This window comes from Fukomys damarensis, unplaced genomic scaffold (assembly GCF_012274545.1).
Source record: "Fukomys damarensis isolate Sample0158 unplaced genomic scaffold, DMR_v1.0_HiC HiC_scaffold_20, whole genome shotgun sequence".
In the NCBI taxonomy this organism is placed as follows: Eukaryota; Metazoa; Chordata; class Mammalia; order Rodentia; family Bathyergidae; genus Fukomys; species Fukomys damarensis.
This window is the reverse complement of record NW_022900932.1, coordinates 18,598,192-18,618,834: the sequence shown is the minus strand read 5'-3', so window position 1 is coordinate 18,618,834 and position 20,643 is coordinate 18,598,192. Positions and strand designations below refer to the sequence as shown.

General features: G+C 54.0%; 1 protein-coding gene across 3 annotated transcripts; it reads right to left on the bottom strand.

Annotated features, from left to right (window-relative positions):
- Nucleotides 1-2,530: 2,530 nt before the first annotated feature.
- Dnajb12 (DnaJ heat shock protein family (Hsp40) member B12) lies at nt 2,531-20,643 on the bottom strand. Of its 3 annotated transcripts, none has more exons than XM_010606548.2 (9): nt 20,413-20,643; nt 12,164-12,344; nt 10,974-11,119; nt 9,473-9,658; nt 9,272-9,351; nt 7,768-7,877; nt 5,611-5,783; nt 5,004-5,155; nt 2,531-4,080 (listed from the first exon to the last, which is right to left on the bottom strand). In XM_010606548.2, the coding sequence occupies exons 1-8, from the start codon at nt 20,543-20,545 to the stop codon at nt 5,034-5,036; spliced, it is 1,131 nt and encodes a 376-aa protein (XP_010604850.1). In that variant the 5' UTR covers nt 20,546-20,643; the 3' UTR covers nt 2,531-4,080; nt 5,004-5,033. The 3 variants fall into 3 exon arrangements, with proteins under 3 accessions (XP_010604850.1, XP_010604842.1, XP_010604858.1); XM_010606540.3 differs by having other exon boundaries at nt 5,058-5,155; XM_010606556.2 differs by having other exon boundaries at nt 5,010-5,155; nt 20,413-20,626.

Genomic DNA, 20,643 nt, shown 5'->3' with positions numbered 1-20,643 from the left:
GGCCATGTGCAGGCTGATGGCTGGAGAGCCATAACCCTTGTGGAGTAGCTGGTGAGGCTGAAAAAGCTGCAGGGGGCAGCTACAAGGGGCCCTTCATCTTCAGCCTTGCCTTCCTCGGTCCCCTCCCCGCTGCGTCCAGGCCCTGGGCTGTAGCCCTGCCCAAGATGGACATGACACTTCTGCTTCTCCCAGGGGGAGGACATAGTGGGACAATGACACAAATACTCCCAGCCTCTTGATGCCATGTGGTTAGGGGCTGATGGCCCGGTTTGCAGTTTGCCCTCTACTCCCTCTCCTTCCCTTAGGCCTTCCGGGTGGCAGTGAGGGGACAGGGACGACTCAGAGGTGCTTCCCGAGGATGACGGAGTGACAACTGTAGTTTGGGGACCGGCCCTAAGATAAAGGGAAAGAGGACCAAGAGATGTAGGAAGTGGGGAGGAAGGGGAAGGGGACGTAAAAGAAAAAGAATTAAGATGTGTTGCGTCCGTGTGTCAACTCCCCGGGGGCAGGAAAAGCACCAAGTTGCAAATATGCACTAATAAAAAATGGATGGGGCCTGGCCTGTGTGCTGCTCCCCAGCTGGGTTCGAGTTTGTGCTCCCTCGGCAGGCCTCTGCTCCAGCCCTTCATTCCTCCTCATCCAGAGCCCCTGCCCTGTACCTGCCACCCACCCGGCAGGTTTCCAGCAGCCTCTGGCCTTGGGCCGTGACTTTCACCCCTTCTCCCCCTGCCTCCTCTGTCCTTCCTGGGTTCACTGCCTGGAATGGGACCAGACACCTGTCAGTCACTTGCTCTGGTGACAACACAGATAGCCCTTGAAAAGAGGGTACTTCGTGCCAGCCATGGCGAAGAGCTCGGTAACTGCCCTCCTCACAGCCGCCGGTCAGGCATTGTGTCACTCTCATTTTGCAGATGAGGACACTGAGGCAGAGGAGGCTTGGGTGACATGCCCAAGGTCACTCAGCCACTAATGGCCAGGCCAGGATTGAGCCCAGGCTGGAACCCAAGGGTGCCTCTTGGGGATGAGTGACAGCAGGGTGACACTTCGTCATTGGACACCAGGAAAGACTTGGCTTGAATGAAGCTCATCCACAAGTGCCATTGGCTTCAGCATGGCCATTTCAAGTTCATCAACCCTCTGGGCTGCTTGGAAGAGGTCTGATCACCTCCAGCACAGGAATGCAGGCACAGGAAACATCTGTAGAAGAATCATTTGTGGGACCCCAAAGTGGGGGCACTTGGGGGCCACCTGTGCTCCCCCAAGCCTATTTCTTGCTCTACGAAATGGGTTGACTTGGTGTCACTTTGTCACAAGAGCAAAGTCTGATAAAGATCTCAGTCACAGCAGAACTGGCTCGGTGCCAAGTCTTGGTGTCATGTACACCTGCTCTAGACGGCCAGGTGACTTTGCCAGGTTACAGTGGGGCCAGGAGTGCACTCCTCAGACCTGGGAGCAGCTCCCTGGTCAGACCTTGAGGAATGAATGCACACAGGACAAAGAAGTTTAAGGGCCTGGCGCTGGGATGGACATGAGGCCACCGGACAGTGTGTGGGACATACTTGGCAAAGCCCCCCCCCAAATAGAGGGGCAGCTCCCACCCTTTCTGGCTCTCCCAGTGATCCCTTGATCCCAGTGAGAGCAGGGGATGGGGCAGGTGCCTGTGGGAGGGCACCTGGCAGTCTCTGCCAACTGCAGTTAACAAGTGGCTGCACGCAGAGCGGGGATGGCTGCTGTGACCCGGTCAGAGACAGCCAATGAGCTCCTGGGCTGTGGTGGCACCACTGGGCAGCCTGCTGTCTTTGGTCGATGCGGCAGTAGGTGGGGCCTGGGCCTGCCAGTCAGGGCAGCTGGCCCTGTCTCCAGGCGGCCCAGGGAAGAACTGCCTGTCAGTCCCGGGGTTCTAACTTTGCCGACCTCCCGGGGAGGAGGGCTGGCTGTGGGGTGGGAGGGAGGACACTGGAAGACTATGCGGCTGGAGATGAGACAGAAACCCGGGACTTTTCCACAGCCCGGGGAGTTGTGGGCTATGCTTTGCTCAGATTCGCAGTGAGGTCGACAGCTACGGGAGTAGGGACTGGGGACAGCAGAGTATGGGCTGTGGGGTTGAGGCCCTGGCCCTGCAACCCCACCTAAGAGCCAACTGAGCCCCTTCCCCTTTGCCCTGACGGAGTAGGCCGGGAACAGCCCGTGACTGCGGTGGCTGTCAGCCCGGGCAGAGGGGCAGCCAGACTCACACTGTGGCGTGGGCCAGGCAGTGACAGTAGCAGCGGGTGCCTGCCCCCTCCCCAACTGCCTTGCTCAGCTCAGACCCACCATGGCCAATCACATAATAAACATATATTTATAGATGTACAATTTCAGGATTCTAATTCAAGAAATACAGCTTCTTAGGGGATCCCTTAGGATCTATGTTCTTATTGCACGTGGCTCAGCCCGTCTAAGGACAGCGACCAGGACCAGTCGGGGTGGCATGGCAGAGCACCAGGGCCACCGCAGGTGCGGCACGCTGGCCTGTGTCCAGTTCTTGTGATCTCTGGCCGGGATGGCCATTTCATCGCAGGGTGTGACCTTGTTTAAAAACCAGATTTGGCATTTCCTTACCACACTTCTTTTGCCAGCAAGATTCCTATTTGTTGGGGGACTTTGTAAAAAAGAGCCAAGAGAAACTGGGAGGACAGTTACCACCTCGTGGCTGGCAGCTTAGGGAGTGAGGCTTCGGAAACGGTGGGCTCCACACCACACACCCCACCATGGAGGAACTCTGGAAAAAAGGCAATTCCAAAAGGCCCAGTATAGATGTGGGAAAAAATAAAACCACTCCACACCCCCTGGCAGCAACTGCTGCTCTGAGAAAAATCATTTGAAGGGGAGGGAAAGAAAAATTCTGGTTCAGGTGCACCCTTCATCAAGGCCTGCTGGTCACATCCGCGGCGGGCAACAAAGGAGGCGCCTCAGGCGTGGACTTCTCTTCATGAGTCAAGCTGCTGCCCTGGGGCTCTGGGCTGATTCCAGAGGAAGAGCCTTCTGGAGTCCTCCGCACACGACAGGAAAACCCGTGGCATCGGTGGAGCTGTGCCTGCTGCACCTCTAAGGCAAACCCACTCAGGGACTCGGGTCGGGGAGTGGTCGGCAGGACCTGGCCTCTCGCTAAGCCCTGCCGTACTCTGGGCAAGGCGCTGGCTCCACGGCTCCTGGGAACCAGGACAAAGAGCTGGCCACAGGGGCAGCAGCCGGCATGGGTGTCCTCTGCCCAGTACCATGGCTCAATACTGACCTATCGACCCTGGGGCCCTCTCCCCTCATGGCCTGCTTCTTCTGCAGCTTGAATATAAACTTGGCATCCTCCCAAAGTCTTTTATGAATTTATCCCATCATGATTTCTGCTGCCACCCAAAACAAGCTGCCGCAGGGGGGAGAGGGGACACTAAAGCACACGACCTGTCTTTTCTCATGCTGTCAGCTACGGCTGATGCCTAGCTTTGGAAGGACCAGGCTGCCTTCTCAAACAGGCCTCGTTTTCTAACACAGAAGCAATCAGCTGAACGACTTAACCCAATCGCTACACAGTTTAAAAAGTAGACTCTATATATATCTTTATATATGCCTATTTACATATAAATAGATATATATATATATACACACACATCACACTCATCTCCAAGTTACATTCCAGGCATTCTTTTTCCTCCTCTCTACCCTGGGCCAGTCCCGCTCCTGGCTCCTCCTGCAGGTGACTGGTGGGAGGGGTCTTGTGGGGGGAGGAGAGGCAGCTGGGCAGCCTCTCCCCCAGTGCCCCCCCAAGTTTCACATTCTACTTTCGTTGCCATGGTTTCTGTATCCTAGGAGCAATGCAGAGCCTCTGCCATCCCTGGGAGGGAGGGAGGGAGGCAGCCCCGTGGCAGGCTTTCTGTCTGTCCTAACAGCTTTCTGCATTTACTGGGTGAGAGAGAGGGCAGTTGTGCGGTGTGCAGCCTCCAATTCCATTTTAATTTTTTTGTCTTTGTATGTCTCTCCTTAAATATACAGTCCGTCACCTTGGCTCAGTGAGTGTCACCAGAAGTTCTCCAGGGATTTCATAGTCTGGGGAGGAAAGTGGGTACGGTTAGCTGGGAGGTCTCGGCCCTCCGCCTGCAGCTCAGCCACACAAATGAGCAGCCCGCTCCGCAGTTGGATCGGAGCCCAGGGGACACAGGCCGAAGGAGGTGGGCAGGGTACCAATGCAGAGCCCCACCAGCTCTGCCCACACTGCTCTGGGAACACAGCCCACTCATACCCACATGCAGCGGCAGGAGGCAGGGTGCCCACTGCCAGCCACGTTCATTTTTCCCTACCCCTTCTGTGCCGAGCGGCTGCGTCGGACTATGAACTCATGACCTTCTGTTCCCTTCCTCAGACCACAGGGGAGATGCCGGGGCAAGGCTGGATGCCTGTGGCTTCCCAGCTGCCAGGTGCAGCGGCTCTGGAGCGCACCCCACACCCCGCCTCAGGAGCGGCGGCTGCTGCAGGCTCTCCTGCCCGTCGGAGGCCCGTCATCCGGTCCCAGGTCCTCCTGCCTGGAAGGACTCGGGCGGGAGTGCTCTTGCCCACCCACTCCACAGTTCTTCCTGGGAGCAGGTGGTCCTGCGTGTGGGGTCTGTCTTGGGCCCAATAGTATCTCGGGGCACAGGCCACTGTCAGCTAGTGCAGGAAAGGGCTGTGGTGACACAAAGGTTGGAATGGACCAGGGAGACGTGAGGGGACCCAGTGACAGCTGTGGGATCCCACGTAGCTGGCTTTTGGGACCTACAGCCTGAGGGCCAGGAAGGGCGCAGGGTGGGGTAGTGGCAGAGACCGGACCTGGGGCTGTGAATGATCTGTCTCCACGTCGGCCCCAGAGCTGCCCTGCCTCCAGAGGTCGGGGTGAGGCTGCGGACATCATCATCAAGCACCTTCCTCCCTCCCCTGCCTCACGACCATGGCCAAACCTGCCAGGAGTTGCACACAGCGGCAGCCCTGGCTCATACTTGGACCTGGCTGGTGTGGATGGCCCAGGACTATCCATGCAGGGAGGCCTGCACCTCTGACAGTCGGCTGCAGCTCGGAGTGCCCATCTTCTGTGCTCTGTGGTACATGTCTGTGTCACCGAAGTACCGGGCCCGGTATAGCAAGCCTTCCTCTGCAAAGCAACGGGGCAGGGTTAGGCACACCTGTGCCTCCTGGAGCCTGCCAGGAGGCCTGCCTGTACCTGCGCAGGGAGGAGGCAGGCAGAGGAAGGCTGGAAGAACTTGGGCAAGCTGGGCCCCAAGAGGGAAGGCCCTGCAGGAGCAAAGACTATGGCGCCCCTTTGGGAGAGAACAATACAGGCCGCTTCCTGTACGCCCAAGTGTACAATCAGTGGGTGGCCAGAGATCTCCAAGCCACCTCTACATACCCACCCTTGGCCACCAAAATGACAGGCTGGCTGCAGCAATTTATGGGGACCGGGAGGAAATCACCAGGTAGCCTGGGCTGCTGGCACAGGGCAGGGCCAGCTGCTGGCCCCACAGAACAGAGTGAGTAGGACTTTCTCTCTTCCCTGTTCCTCAAGTTTGGTCCCTGGCCACCCTTCCAAACGGCCACCCCCACACTCACTTTGCTGCTTTTCCTTCCAGCAGTTGTTTCGGAGGTTGGCGACGTAATCATCTTCCACATTCCGTTCAACCGTCTTGAGGCTGCTGCCTGTGTACTCCTCCGAGAAGGTGTCTGCCACGTAGTAGACGACGCTCAGATGGTCAGTGACTCGCCTGTGGATGTGTCCCACCGACCTGACCAGAAAGCATAGCCGGTATGAAGTGTGCCTGGGTGCCTAGGCCCGGGGCAGCTAGGTGGATGACAGGCCCTCACAGCAGAGGGTGCCACACAGGCACAGGTGTGGCCGGTTCCCTCCCATACCGCCCAACGCGAAGGTCAGCCATTCTGCTGCTGCACCACCGACCCAGGGGTTCTCAGAAGCCCTGTCGGAGAGGAGGCTCTTGTCTGGGAGTTGGGGACCTGGAGGGAGGGGTGGGCTCTGTCTCCTATGCCTCCATTTCCCCATTCATGTACTAAGTCCACCAATGACAGGGCTAGGGTGTGGCCAAGGGACAGAGCATGTGCAGAGCATGCATAAGGCCTTGGGTTTGATCCTCAGCACCAAAAAAAGGAGAAAACTTGGGAAATTCCAAGGAACTGCATCCTTCCAGCTTCAAATGCAGTCTCTGCAGGATTTGGAGAGCCTCCACATCCGTGCAGAGCCACCTCTGGGAAGGATGGTCCCCAGCAGCCTATGCAGGAAGAGCTGCCCTCTGCCAGCCATGCTGCCCTTCATCTCTCTGCCTGAAGGGAAAGGGGCTGGCACTTGGCAAGAGGCTGGTGATGCTATAGGTCCAGTGGGCAAACTCTTCCCTCTGCTGATTGCGAAGCAGCCTGCCAGCACCCCCACTCTGAGCAGGCAGCTGTGGGGGCTTCCAGGAGGGGAAGCTGAGCACCATGTATCAGATGCTGTTCCAGGCACTGGAAGGGAAGGAAGAAGCTCGCAAAGGATCAACTAACTTGTCCAGGTTCACTAACTGCTGCTGCTTTATTCAGCAAATACTGTGGAACATTTTTTTTTTTTTTTTTTTTTTTTGAGACCAGGTCTCACTATGTAGTTGAGACTGACCTGAACTCACTATGTAGCCCAGGCTGGTCTCCAACTCACAGCGATCCTCCTCCCTCAGCCTCCCGAGTGCTGGGATTACAGGTGTGCACCACCACGCCCGGCCTGTGGAGCATTTCTAATGAGCCACACATCTCAAATGCATTACTCGTTAATTTTCATCAGAACGTGGACCTTATTATTCCTATTTTATACCTGAGGAAACCAAGGTTATAAACCTTGCCTAAGGTAGTTTCTAAAAGAAGATGGGGTTCAGAGACACCCTGGCTCTCATTATAGAGCCTCTGTTCTGTCCAGGTCTCAGGGTTCCAGGTCTTCTTTTTGGCAGAGCTGTGGATAGAACCTGGGCCTCACACAAGCGCTGTGCTGCTGAGCCCCCCCCGGCCCCTTAACCAGAATGTGAGAGCAGAGGCTGACCTCAGGGCCAGCAAAAAAAGACAGGAATGGGAGGGTGTTCTGGAGCCTCTGAAATCACATGAAAAATAGTGTGTGCCCTGTTCCGGGGAAAAGGGCTGCAGTTATATTACATTTTCTTTTTGGTACTGGGGATCAAACTCAGGACCTTATACTTGCAAGGCAGTTGGCAGCACTACTGAGCTAAATAATCCCCAGTCACAACACTGCATTTTCTTGGAGGGCTACATCCTAAAAAGTTTAAGAGGCTCAGCTCAACAGACTGTTTCTTATTTTCCCGTTTCCATTTCTTTTCCTTTTCCCCCTTCCCCTTCTTTTTCCTCCCCACCCCTCTCCTCTCCCTCCTTCCCTTCCATCTTCTGATACTTGGGAAAGAATCCAAGGCCTGCCTTCACACTGAGCTACATCTCCAGCCCTTTCATTATTTTTGGTTTGAGACAGTCTCTCTAAATCATTATGTAGCTGAGGCTGGGCTCAAACTTGCAGTCCTCCTGCCTCAGCATCCTGAGCCACTGGGATTACAGGTGCACACCCCCACACGTGGTTCAGACTGTACTTCCTTTACACTAAGCCAGCCTCCTAAATTATGTTCAGGAACCTGCTAGATCCAGCTGGGAAAGAGGGGCCCTGATGAGGTTGAGATTCCAAAGCCCTGGGCTGCCTGCTGCCCTGACCCAGCCCTCAGAGCAGGTACTCACGGTCTCGGGCTCAGACTGTACGGTGGACTGGAGACCATGAGCTGGCTGAGAGCCGACACGAGGATCAGGATGAGGATGGGCATCAGCTGCACGAATACCCCTAGCCCGCCCTGGAGGGAGAGCCAACATCACCCAGCTGCCCATGCCAGCCACCAGCACCTTGGCACAGTGGAGCCTGGATGGCGAGGACACCACACTGCCCCTTCGTTTATGGACAGAAGCTGCTCCACATGCCAGCTTACCTGGGTAAAACAGCACCGCTGGAGGAAGTAGGGTGTGTGTTTACTTGTGAAAGAAAACCACACAGCCGTAGAAGTGGCTGCTTCTAGCACAGGACAGGGCTGCAGGGAGGCTTTCACTGTGCATCCATTTCTGAGTTTTGAACCATACAAATACACTGCTGATCAAAAAACTAGAAATAGGGGCTGGGGATTTAGCTCAGTGGTTCCCCTGTCTGCCTCGCAAGTACAAGGTCTTGAGTTCGATCCCTGGTACCAAAAAACAAAACAAAACAAAACTCAAAAAACCTAGAAATAGGGCTGGGGTATAGCTCAGTGGCACAGCAAACTTAGCAAAGGTCCTAGGTTCAATCCCCAGCACTGGAAAAACAAAATAAAAACCGAACTAGAAATAAAAATTAATTTACTGTGTGATAATTTGTGATTCTAAAAATTCTCCTGTATGTTAAATACAAAATTAAGGTTTTAAAGAAATGAACAAATACATACTGTCAAAGAACAAGACCTTTTGCCGCCAGCATTTTAAATGTTTTGTAATATTTTCGTGCCAGCCAGCTGGGTAGCTGTTAATCTGTGGCTTAAAAAGTGTGTTTGAGTTAGACATGGCAGCACAGCCTGGAACTCTGGCACTTAGGGCGAGCAGGAGGACTGAGGGTTTAGTCCCACCTGAGCAATTTGGCCAGACTCTTATCTTAAAAAACAAAGCTGAGCGGAAGCAGCACCCCTGGATTTGATGATCCCCAGCACCACAAGCCAGGAAAGAAGTGTTGGAAGCCCTGTGCATAGTTGCCTGTATACTTTTTTTTGGTACCGGGGATCAAATTCCGGCCCATTGAGCTTGCAAGGCAGGCACTGGGACCACTGAGCTAAATCCCCAGCTTGTGTGCCTTTTTTGAGAGTGCTAAAAAGCATCTTTGTTGGCATTCTTCTTCATTTTCAGCAAGTTTAACTCTACTGCTTGGAAAATGTCACTTTGGCCTTACGAACAGACTGCACAAATGCTAGGCACCTGGCAAACTGTAGGTGGAGCAGTTTCTATCATAGTTCCCAGCAGAGGCCCCAAATCCCTGCAGGCCATGCGGAGTGTGGCGCCCTCTGGTGTCCCACAGAAGAATGGCAAGTGGGAGCCAAGATGGCTTGTGGAGACTTGGAGCACTGCCAGTCCCATGAGGGACAGTGTGGGATGACACTGCCTCCTCCAGGTTCCGCACTCTGGGGTCAGCTCGGTGCCCTCCCTTGCTCTTGCCAGCCCCTTCTCCACTCACATCACCCTGGTTGTCCCTGCGGTCCTGCCTTTGCTGGTAGGTGTAGCGCATGCGGCCATTGCTGTAGACGTGGACGTTACCTGGGGGTCAGAGGAACTGAGTGAGGGGGGCTGCTCAGGGGGCTCATGAGGGAAAGACAGGCTGGAACCCAGTCCCTCATCGCCCCCGGGGAGATGTGGCTGAGGGAGGGTGGGGACTTACTAGAAGGAAAGCCACCGCCAAAGAACATGTTGAAGAGGTCTTCGGGGGAGATGTCGGCCTCGAAGCCCCGGTGGAAGTCCCTGTGCCCATGGCCATGCCGGGCGGCCTGGCCTTTGTCGTCACCAAACTGGTCATACTGTTTCCTTTTCTCCGGGTTGCTAAGTACCGCATATGCTGTGCCAATGGCTGGAAAGGGGACAGAGAGGTCAGGCCTGAGCACATAACGCCGGCCTTCAGCTCGGTGCTGCCGTGGGGAGCAGGGGTCCTTGTGGCCTGCAAGGGCAGGAGCGTGCAGGAAGAGCCCGTGAGTCTGGCAGCCTGGGCTGCCGCAGGGCTAAGCCTCAGCTCCTGGCTCCCCCTCCACATGTGGTCTCAAGTGCTCTCCACAGCAACCTTGATACCATTTCATCTAGGGGAGCGCTGAGGCTGGAGGGGACAAGGGACTTGGGAAACTCACTGTCTCTGAGGCTGCAGGGCCGGAAATCAAATCCAGGTATGCCTTGCTTCAGGCTTTCTAGCCGGCATTAGGGAAGCTACCAAAGCCTCTTTCCTCATTCCTCTCTCGAAATGCCCAAGGGGATGGGACATCCCTTCCTGGTGGTAACAGAACTCGAAGTCATGGTAGGACATGGGACAGACACATGAGGTCTTCGTTGTAGCCTGGGAGGCGGCAAGGACCGCTGGGAAGGGCCAATCCTCAGGTTCCGGCCAAGACTGTGGCTGGCGGTGTGGCTACGGTGAGTCCCCTCCTCCCCGGGGTCCAGGCCTCCACTTCAGAGCTCCTGGCAGGGAGCCCGTGTCCCCAAGGCCACCAGCTTTGAGCCTTCCCATCTCCAGCTCCTCCACTAGCTGCCGCCTTGCTCACAGCTCATCCGCCTCACAGCCCGACAGGGCCCACTGCTGCCCCCCACCTCCCGACTCTGGGTTCTGCTGGGGGCGCTGCAGCTGCCCTAGTACTGCACAGCACGGTGCCCAGGCCTGGTGGTGCCAGTCACCAAGCTGTGCCCAGAGGAGACAAGGTGGGAACTAGAAACTGCCACGCGGGGCCGGCACGGCCTCAGTGCACATGTGTGCCTGAGAGGGTGAGCGCAGGGCTACATGAGTAAGGGTGGCTTGATCTGGGCCAGAGGGCTGCAGCCTTCCAATGGGCTCTGAAGCCAGAGACGGCCCTGTCCCTACTGCGGCCCGAGGTGCAGACTGTGCTGGGGGAGCTGGCTGTGGCTGCTGGCATGCACGAGGCCGCCAGAGCAGAAACACCTTGGGCCTCAGCACACTCCTGCCCCAGGTACTGCCTGCCTGAAGAGCTCCTAGAAGCCTTTTGCCTCAGGAAGGAGGAGGAAGGGGGGAAGGGGGGGCACTGTGTGAGCTCTGACAGATTGTGGCTGGAGACGGCCTGAGACCACTTCCTGCAGGCCCCTCTCCCTGGGAAAGCTGTGTAGGCCCTGCGTTCTGAGGACAGGAGATAAAAGCCCCATGATTCCAGGACACTAGGGCCACTCACCTTTGAAAGCTTCTGTGGCACCAGGCGCATGGTTCTTGTCCGGGTGGAATTTGAGCGCCAGTTTGCGGTAGGCCTTCTTCAGGTCCTCGTCCGAAGCTGCTCTGCTCACCCCCAGGATCTCGTAGTAGTCCTTACACTGCTTGACCCTGCGAGGCGAGAAGGGAGTGGGAGGGGCACCTCACGCAGGTCATCAGCGACGCATGGCTGACTGCTCCTCTGGCTCAGGGACAAAGGGGTCACCGTGAGCTCCAACTGGGATGGGGGGCTGGACAGGGCTGAGGGCAAACACCAGGAACACACTGAGGATTTGAGGGCAGCTGCTGCCTTTGGCCAGGCCAGCACCCACTTCCCTTTGCTCATAGCTCCCTCTTGGGAGGCGACCTCAGGACTGTCACTGTCCGTCATCCGCAGGCAGGTGTGTCCTGAGTTTACCCAACTGTACGCTTTCCTGGCAACCTGAATCTTGAGTGGGTAACTCAAGGGCCGGAAATGGCAGCGATGTGTTCACCCCAAGCAAAGAGCCATGAGAAACCCTGGCTCCCTCCCACCAATTCTTACTTTTAGGTCCTGGTTTTGTACCTTGTCTGGGCCTTGCAAACCCTTTTTACAAAGTTCCTGCCACCTACAAATGCTGGGCTTGCCTAGTAAACTACAGCCGCTGCACTTGGTCACGTGCAAGCTGACGCCCCTGGTCCTGAAGCTTGCCAGGATATGGAGTGTGACTCGACCTCGGAGTGTCCCCAAGGCTAGCTGGCGGGGACAGTTAGCCTGGTAGTGAGCTGCTCCTCACAGGGCCTGCCTCAGCCTCCTATCTCCACTCTGCCCTGCTGGCTCTGGGCTGAAAAAGGATTTGTTGGGGTGGGGGTGTGGGCTCGGGGACTCTGGAGGGCGAGATCAGGCTTCCTCTCTGACTGACAGAGTTATGTAGAGGTCTGGGGCCCACTGGGCCAGTAGCAGAGGATGGCAGCGGTGCCAGCATTTCCTGCCTCTGTAGCGAGCTGTCTTGTGGGTGGACGGACAATGCGGCCCTGCTTCCTATACTGTATCCCAGGGCATTGTGGGAAATGAGCCGGACCTCCCTCTCCGTCCTCCAGGACCCTGACAGGCCCATCGGCCACAGGAAAAGGGGGTGCTGCACAGTGGGAAACCTCCAGATCGCCCCTGGACGCTTGACTCTGGCCTGGCCCTACCTTTTCACGGCTGCCACCTGTTCTGCAGTGTAGCCTTTGGTGCTCTCTCCTCCTCCTCCTCCTCCAGCTTCACCATTGGCTGAGGGGGCATCGCTCCCTCCTGTTTTCCTGTGGGTCGTATCTGTGGGATGGGCTTGCTCACCGGCAGACTGTGGTTTCTGGTTGAGGGACTCGATCAGAGCTGCGAAAGCAAGAAAATCCTTGAAAGCTCCTTCAGGACAAAGCTTCGGGCCTTGCCCTGGGGCAGCCAGGCCTTGCACCTGCTGCTCCCCTCCAGCAAGGCCACTTGGCCCTTAAGGACTGGGCCTGTAGGCGCTGGTATGAGCCAACCACTCCCTAGGGAGTCAGAGTCCTGGGGACAGGAAGTCTACTTCTTCTTTTTTTTTTTTCGGTACTGGGGATTGAACTCAGGACCTTGTGCTTGTGAGGCAGGCAAGGAACCACTAAGCTAAATCCCAACCCTGTATATACTTCTTTTCTGCACTGTACCACTAGACTATCTAAAATACTTGTCCTTTGTACTCTCCCCTGTTGTTTTTTATTTTTATTGTTGGTCTTTAAAATGCTTTAAAGTTTAATTATTAGTACAAAATTGATTAAATTGATAGCTAATTAATTTTAATGTTTCTTAGCTTAAAAAAGTATGCTGTTCAATGTAACTGTTTATTAATATAGTACACCTGAACTAAACTGTTTAATGTTCCTAGTTTATTTATTTTTTCGGTACCGGGGTTTGAACTCGGGTCCTTATGCTTGCGAGGTAGGTGGCAGAACCACAGAGCTACATCCCCAGCCCTAATGTTCCTAGTTTAGATTTAATAGTATTATTCCTTTTTAATACAAGACAGGATAGTTTTTTCCACACTGTGATAAAACAAACAAACATAAAATTTACCCTCATTTCCTTTGTAAGTGCACAGCTGTGATAATGAGATACGGGCTTTTTTTTTGAACGGGTTCTTACTGTATAGTTCAGGCTGGCCTGTTATTCACTATGCAGCATAGAACTTGAAGTGACCCTCCTGCCTCAGCCTCCTGAGTGCTGGGATTACAGGTGTGCGCCACCACTCCTGGCTAGAACTGAAATTTCTAAGTATGTTCTGAAAGAGACTCTCCTCTCCATTAGCTGCAGGGCCCTCGGACAGAGTCCCTCATAATTGACCGTGTTTCTGGATGGGAAGAGCAATTCCCCTGAGGCCTTCACTTAGCAGTGAGGAGGAATGAGGGAAACAAGTTTGTCCCAGAGGGCCAGGGATAGTGTGAGACTAAGGAAAACTACCTGCTGTGCGCCTTGCTTCTGGTACATCTTCCAAATGCTGGCCATGTCAACTGTCCTACTTTAATGTTTGGGGTCTACACGGGGCATTCACCGTTACCCTTAGTGTCATGGTTATTCCAACCAAGTCCTTGGTTCCTGCTGACTCACAGACGAGGGGCTCATATCCCTGGCATAAGTCCCCTATTTATTCCAGGCACAAACCAGCTTTAAAAACCTCACTCATCTCACTCTGGGCCAGAGTCCTGGGTAGCGAATCCCAGAGCCTCACAGACTCCTGGGAATCCAGGAGGTCGGGGTGGCCACACAGCTGGACCAGGGCCAGCTTCTTCCAGGCACTGCCGTGCTCAGGATGCTGTGCTAGGTGCCAGACACCCTCCCTCACACACAACCACGGGCCCGGGCATACTGGACACACAGCACTGGTGGACCCTGTGCCCATAGCCACTGCTGCTCATCGTGGCAAGTTTGCCCAGGCTGCAGCTGGACATTCTGCGGGCAGTCTGTGCTGTGGGAGGCAGTGGGGGGCTGCGGGAGTCGACAGCACCTCAGGCCAGAGCAGGGGCGGTAATTACTCGATAATCACTCACAGTGTGTCAGGCAGGCACTGTGGGGCTCTGCAGGTCTTAGCTGCTTTAGTCATTACAAAAGCCTAGAAGGTAGGTCCCACTCCCTACCGCCACCTGGCTCCTTGCTCTTAACTCTGTGGCAATCCCAGACAACAAGTGTCTGATGGGAGAGCCAGGCCAACAAAGCCATTCTGAGTACAGAAGAAATGTTAAATTCAGAAAGGCCCAGATTCAGCTAAGCATGGGCACATGTCTATAATCCCAGCACTCAGGAGGCCGAAGCAGGAGGATCACAAGTTTAAGCTTACTTTGGGCAACTTAATGAGACCTCGACTCACAATAAAAAATAAAAGAAGGGCTGAGGATGTACTCACAGTGAAGGCCTTAGATTCAATCCCCAGTACTGGGGGCGGAGGGATGACTTACCAGCAGTCTACGACCCTGACCCTGCCTGATCTCTCCATCAGGTGTGAACCTGTTTCCTCACAACATTGGAGGAGGTTAAACTAAGATAATGTGTGTGACATCTGGCACAGAGACCGGCACAGAGGCACATTCCAAAGGAGGAGATGCTGATCTCATGGCCAAGAGCAGTGATGGAACCATGAGTTGTACACTAAAGATTTCTGGTCGCTCTTATGGCCTGGACCTGCCCTTGCCACGCCCACGGATGTCATCTCTCAGGACACAGCGGCTGACAGGCAATGTCAGCGATGAGGCGGCAGAACAGCTTAACAAGGAGAAAGAACAGTTTAACGTTAACCCTGGCTCTGCCCCCCCCGCAATAGAGCCAGAAGGCCTTTAAGAAGATGGGAAATCATAGGAAAAGAGGAGCTGTGGTGGGGAGGTGGCAACTGAGGTGGAGGTGAGAGGATTTCTATGGCCAGAGCTGCCAGGGCTGCTCTCCTCACACCTACTGGAGAGGAGACTGCCTGGCTGGCTCATGCTTGGCTCTGCCCCTTGCTAGCAGGGTCATCTTGGCCAGGTGAACTCAGCTTCTCCAGCTGTAACTATCTCCCTCCCCCAACAGCTGAGAAAGTACTGACCTGTAGGTGGAGACAGAACTCAGCAGGGTGCCCAGCAACGTGAGAGTGACCTGTTATTGTCACTTTTGTTATTAGGCAAGTAGCTGAGTTTAGCATCTGTGTACCCGCAGTGCTTGAAATGAATCAAGCAAAGAAGAGGTCAAAGTGGGGAAAGAGCCTCGGATGGGAGACAGTTCTGGGCCCTTTGTTACTCAGCTGTGTGTGTCTGCCAAGTTGTCTAATTCCTCAGTGAAGATATGATCCTTGCCCTCACAGAGCTTATCTGAGGGGCAAGTAAGAGTCAGTGAAAGAGTGGCCAGGTGTGGTGCCACACACCTGTAATCCTAGCACTCAGGAGGCTGAGGCAGAAGGATCCTCATGAGTTCGAAGCCAGCCTGGGCTAGTGTCTCAAAACAAAACATAACAAAAAGCCAGTGAAATAAAAGTGGCTAGAGGGTTGAGGGCATGGTGAGGATAATGATTTAAATGGACAACCCTACCCTGGGCCCTGCCAGTCCTCTCACACTTAGGCCCTGAATGCCAAAATCCTTTGGTAACTAATCCTCCCCTCTCTGTGGGCTGGTCCTCTCGACTTGGCTGGGATCCCAGTCAGCCATTTAACAGAACCACAGTCGGCTTGAGCCTCAAGGACCCTTTAGAGATCATCCAAGCCAACCCTCTGTGTATGCCAGGGAAAATGAGCTCATGTTCTCACAAACTCTAGGAAGAGCTGGTATTTTCCACCATTGTTACTAAGTCTCAGGCAAAGCCAGTGATGATGGGACAGCCAGGTCTTGGATAGAAACTGTCAGAAAAGGACTAAATGCAGGAGGGTCACCAGTTCAAGCTCAGCCTGGGCAATTTAGTGTGACCCTGCCGCCCCCCCCAAAAGGCTAGAGATGTAGCACAGTGTAAAGGCTGAGTTCCATCTTCAGTACTGGTGGCAGTGTGAGGTGGGGAAGATGGAGAAAGAGAAAAAAATGGGAAAAAAACCAAATTGGTTCCGTCACTTTGGCTCTGTGACCTGCCAGTTTATGGCCCCACCACTGCTTCACAATGCAGCCAACTTGTCCCACCCCAAGGCAGGAGTTTCAAATCCCCTCATTTCCTCTTCACAGAGGCCAACAACCTTGAGGTTCCTGGCTCTCCAAACTGCTCTAAGTCCTCCCTCCATCTGTCCTGCCTCTCAAAGGCCTCCCCGAAAGGTCTCCATCATCCCCTCGCACGTCCTGACTCGTCCTTTTCCCAGGTGGCCTCTGCAGCATCGTAACACTGCTTACCACCTCCTTGACAATGCTCCCATGGCTACGGCTGCCGCCCTCTCCCGGGATTGCCTCTTCCTGCCATTGGCTCCAGCTTGTTCTGTTGCTTCCTCTGCCTGTGTCCAGTCCTTGTGCCCAAAGCAACTGTTTCTCCATGTTCCACCCCTTCCCACAGTGCCCTTAACCATGCACACTGCAGTGAGCCCCAGCAAATCAATGCCACTTTCACCCACAACCTGGAGCTTCTTCCTGAGCCCCACACTGACTGTGCGCCTGGGTGGCCCCGGCTGCCACTTTACTTCTTCAACTCGGGCCTCTTCCTGGTCACACAGTTTCAACTCATTTTTCAGCATCCTAGCTAATTCTCCTCAGCATCCCCCTCTCTCACAAAGGCTTGGTGCCTCCTCTCCAATGACCTTACTCATCCCTACTGCCTTCCAGCCCTCAGAATTTCTAACCTATCTTGGCCACTGCCTCCTGTTTTCTGCCTTGAGTCTCCCTTCCCTCTTTCACTTACACTTCTCAGAACGGATCCTTACCTTATTCCTGTAATCACAAACATCAACAGGTTTTCTTGCTAACTACAGAATAAAGTAAAAATCCCTTGGCCTGGTGGAAAAGGAGTTCTATAATCTGGCTGTTGTACTTTCCAACTTGAACTCTCTCTATATACAGATTCTCACCTGCACTGCCTACTTTTCTTTTCTTTTTTTTGCTGCATAAGGCTTTATTTTCTTTTAGTACAAGACTTGGGAGGGGGCTCCTGAGAGATAAAAAAGCTGCCTCACGGCTGGAGGGAGAGGTTTAGGCAAAAACCCTGATGCCAGGTGAGCAGGAGCCCCTCAGAGACTGCCAGGCTCCGGGCCTCCTAGTTTTGTTTGAGGGTGAGCCTTTTGTTTTGTTTTGTTTGGTTTGGTACCAGGGATTGAACTCCCCTTGAGCTTGCAAGGCAAGCGGCAGAACCACTGAACTAAATCCCCAGCCCAAGGGTGAGCCTTCTGAAGAGGTACTCATCCAGCCAAGCCTGGGGGATTGCCAGCCTGTGGAGCTGAGTGAGGTGGTCGCATATCCTATTTTTAAATTTTTTTTTTGGTTTTTTGAGACAGGGTCTCACTATGTAGTTGAGCCTGACCTGGAACTCACTATGTAGCCCAGGCTGGTCTCAAACTCATAGCAATCCTCCTGCCTCAGCCTCCCGAGTGCTGGGATTACAAGTGCGCGCCATGCCCGGCTATGGTTGTCTATCTTCTTGATGGGCTTCACCTCCTCATCTACAAAGTGGTTCTCCAGGAGATCACAGAGATAGGGGTCTGTCCTGGCAAAGCCCAAGAAATGAAGATCCAGAAGGGCTTGGTTCAGGTTCTTCTTCAGGGCCAGGACAGCTTCCATGGCATCCACGGTTTTACCCCTCATCTTCAGAAGGTTTCTTGGCCTCCAAGGATGTTTTGCATCTTCAGAAGATGTTTGGTGCCCTCGCGTTTCTCATTGGCCAGCTTGTGGCAGAAATGGCCCACGCCCGCCCACCTGCCAGAGCCACACTGTCACAGTGATGTAGAAGCCCAGAGAGAGGTAGGTGTGGGAGGCCCACAGATTTACCAGACGGTTGACAGCAGCCTCTACCTCGGTGGAACAATTCCGACAAATCCGAGTCATGGCTGATCAGCAACAAGGAGCCACCCACAGAAGACGGTGTTCTGCCTCGTAATCTTGCTACATCTAATTCTGTCCCACAAACCTCTTCCAACTTTTGGCTTCCATATCTTTTCCCAGCATGCCTTTCCTGAGTTTCAGGACTTCCTCCAGAGTGGAGTCCAAATGCTGTTTCCTGTGTGCTCCCTAAAGCCTTTCCCCTCAGTGCAATGACATTAGTTCTGTTTGTCTTCTGTTTTGACTCACTAGATAGCCCAGGCTGGCCTTGAACTCCAGACAATCCTCCTGCCTCAGCCTTCTGCATGTTTGTATTACAGGTGTGAGCCACCACGCCCAGTGAGATAACATTAGTGTGCCCTTGCTACAGCACTCACTACACTACTTAGAATTTAACTAGGAAAACTGCTTGACACACCCTCCTTGCACCTACCCTCCCCCCACACACACTGTGAACCCATAGATGGCAGGGACTGCATTTTTCATAACTACCCTTAAGTCCCTAGAATCTAACACTGTCGAATGTTTGTTAAGTCACAGTTATTCTCTTCTATCTTGCAATACTGTTTCCTGCAAGTCTGTCCCCTTTACTAGACTGTAAGGTTTTTAAGGGAAGAAATCACACTTTGCCACTCCCGCTGTACCATTTAGCACCAAGCACAGGACTTTGCAAACAGAACAAAACAAAATTAAAAATGTTCTCAGCAAAAATCGTGTCTGGAATGAGCTCAAACCCAAAGCCTCCAAAGTAGACAACCACTTAATGTTTTTTAACCAAGACTTGTTCCCTGTCTCAGGCCTAAACTAACCGCAGGTTCCTTGGCAGCTCAGTGTACGAAGGTGAAGTGAAGCATACACACTTTCCAGAAAAGCACTCTTGTCCCTCAGCAAGTTCCAGTGCCTGAGCTCCAGGAAGGACACCATTCCACGCTCCTGACCTGACACAGAGGCCCGCTGACCAATTGGCGCTAATGTCACCGTCCTTTCATGGTAGCCTGCTCCGGAGCCCCCATTCAGATGGAATTCTGACAGCTGGAGGCCACCCACACCCCATGATCTCCACTTAGAGTGACTTATTTCATAGGAAGTCCTCCAGCAGGTTACCTCAGAATTCCTGGCAAATACAAACTGAAACCCTCTGTAGGAGGTGGCCAGCAGGCCAAAGATCAACCTGCAGAGCCAAGAGGGAGGAAAGTTCAGGCATTCTGGGTCACCTCTCCTGCCACTATCCCCTTTTCTCCACTTCATAACTGGGCAGGAAAGCTGAGGAGGCCGACTGCTGCTTTCATTTCCTTTCAGTTTTTGAATATTTATAGTTACAGAGCTTTCCAATTTTTAGCTGTGTAATCTTGGGCAAGTCCCTTACCTCAGAGATGTTTCTCCATCTACAGATCAAAGATAATGATCTCTGCCTGTCTCCCTGATAAGTCAGGCCCAAGTAACAAACTGCATGTGAAAGAGCTTTCTACTCTGAAAAGCCTGTCGGGTATTATTGTTATCCACACTACCTGTGCCAACACTCTAATCTTCCAGATGAGGAAAGATGGGTAGGTCACAGAGTAGCAATCAGGATAAGAGCTGGGTCTTCTGAGCGCCTGTTACATGCCAGATAGTTTAGTAAAGTGGTAATCACAGGCACAAACACCGTGTCTTTTTCTTTTATAGCTTGGATTAAGAAAAACTTCATATTTAGTTTCAAGAAATAAAAATGAGGGCGCTCTTGTGTAAAGCGAGGGATGAATAATGAAAGACGACCTCAATATTCCGTCCCTGCTTCAGGACCCTTCAATCCTGGCTCCTCAGGAGTCTGGCGGTGGGTTACTGAAGGCCTGGTGGGAGAAGGCGGGTCGGGGCGCTGAGACGGATCTTCCAGAAGCCATCGTACCCGGGTCTCATGGGCAGGAGAAGAGGTTGCAGGAGGGGGTGAGGAGGTGGTCTCAGGACCCCAAGGTGGCAGAGGGGACTAGGTGATAGTTAGGGTGGTCTGTGGCCTTCGTCAGGAGACATGCGAGGGGCTGAAGCTATGGGGCCTCCTTTCCCTCTTTAGAATCCTTTTCCTCGCTTAGCAGAGTTATATTTATTTTCCTGAACTATAATGTTTCCCAGGCCGGCACTGGCCCTGGGCCACCGAAGGGCCCTTTGGGAAAAGTAGTTCGATTCAGCTCCCAGTTGAGTTCAGTTAGCCGGGTCTGCCAGCGCCATCTACTTCTAGGAAATCTCACATCCCAGAGCTTTCCTCAAATATACCGAAGGCTGAAGTCGGGGATGCCCCTGTGCTCAGGTGCCCTGCGTCCTGCAGACGCGCGAGGCCGAAAGACTACACCTCACAGAAGCCACCGCGCGCCTCAGCGCGCAGGCGTAGCCGCGCCTCGCCACCCCTCCCCCTCCGCCAACTGCTCCCGTCGGTCCGCTCTCGTATTTCCCCCATCAGTTCTAATGTCTCCCGCTCTCTCCGGCGCTTCTCACTCACTGCGAACTCGCGGCGTCGGGTAGAGCCGCTGGGCCTTCTCCAGGAAGCGGAGCGCCCTGTCGGGCTGGTTACTTTGGATGGCCTTGAGAGCGATGCTGATACAGCGCTCGGCTTCATCCTTGTTGGATTCCATGGCGGAACCAGAGCACGGAACCAGGGAGGGGGAGGCCGGGCGAGCGAAGGGCTGCGCCAGCCGCTGGCGCGTCTCGGGGCAGGCCGGCGCGCGCTGAT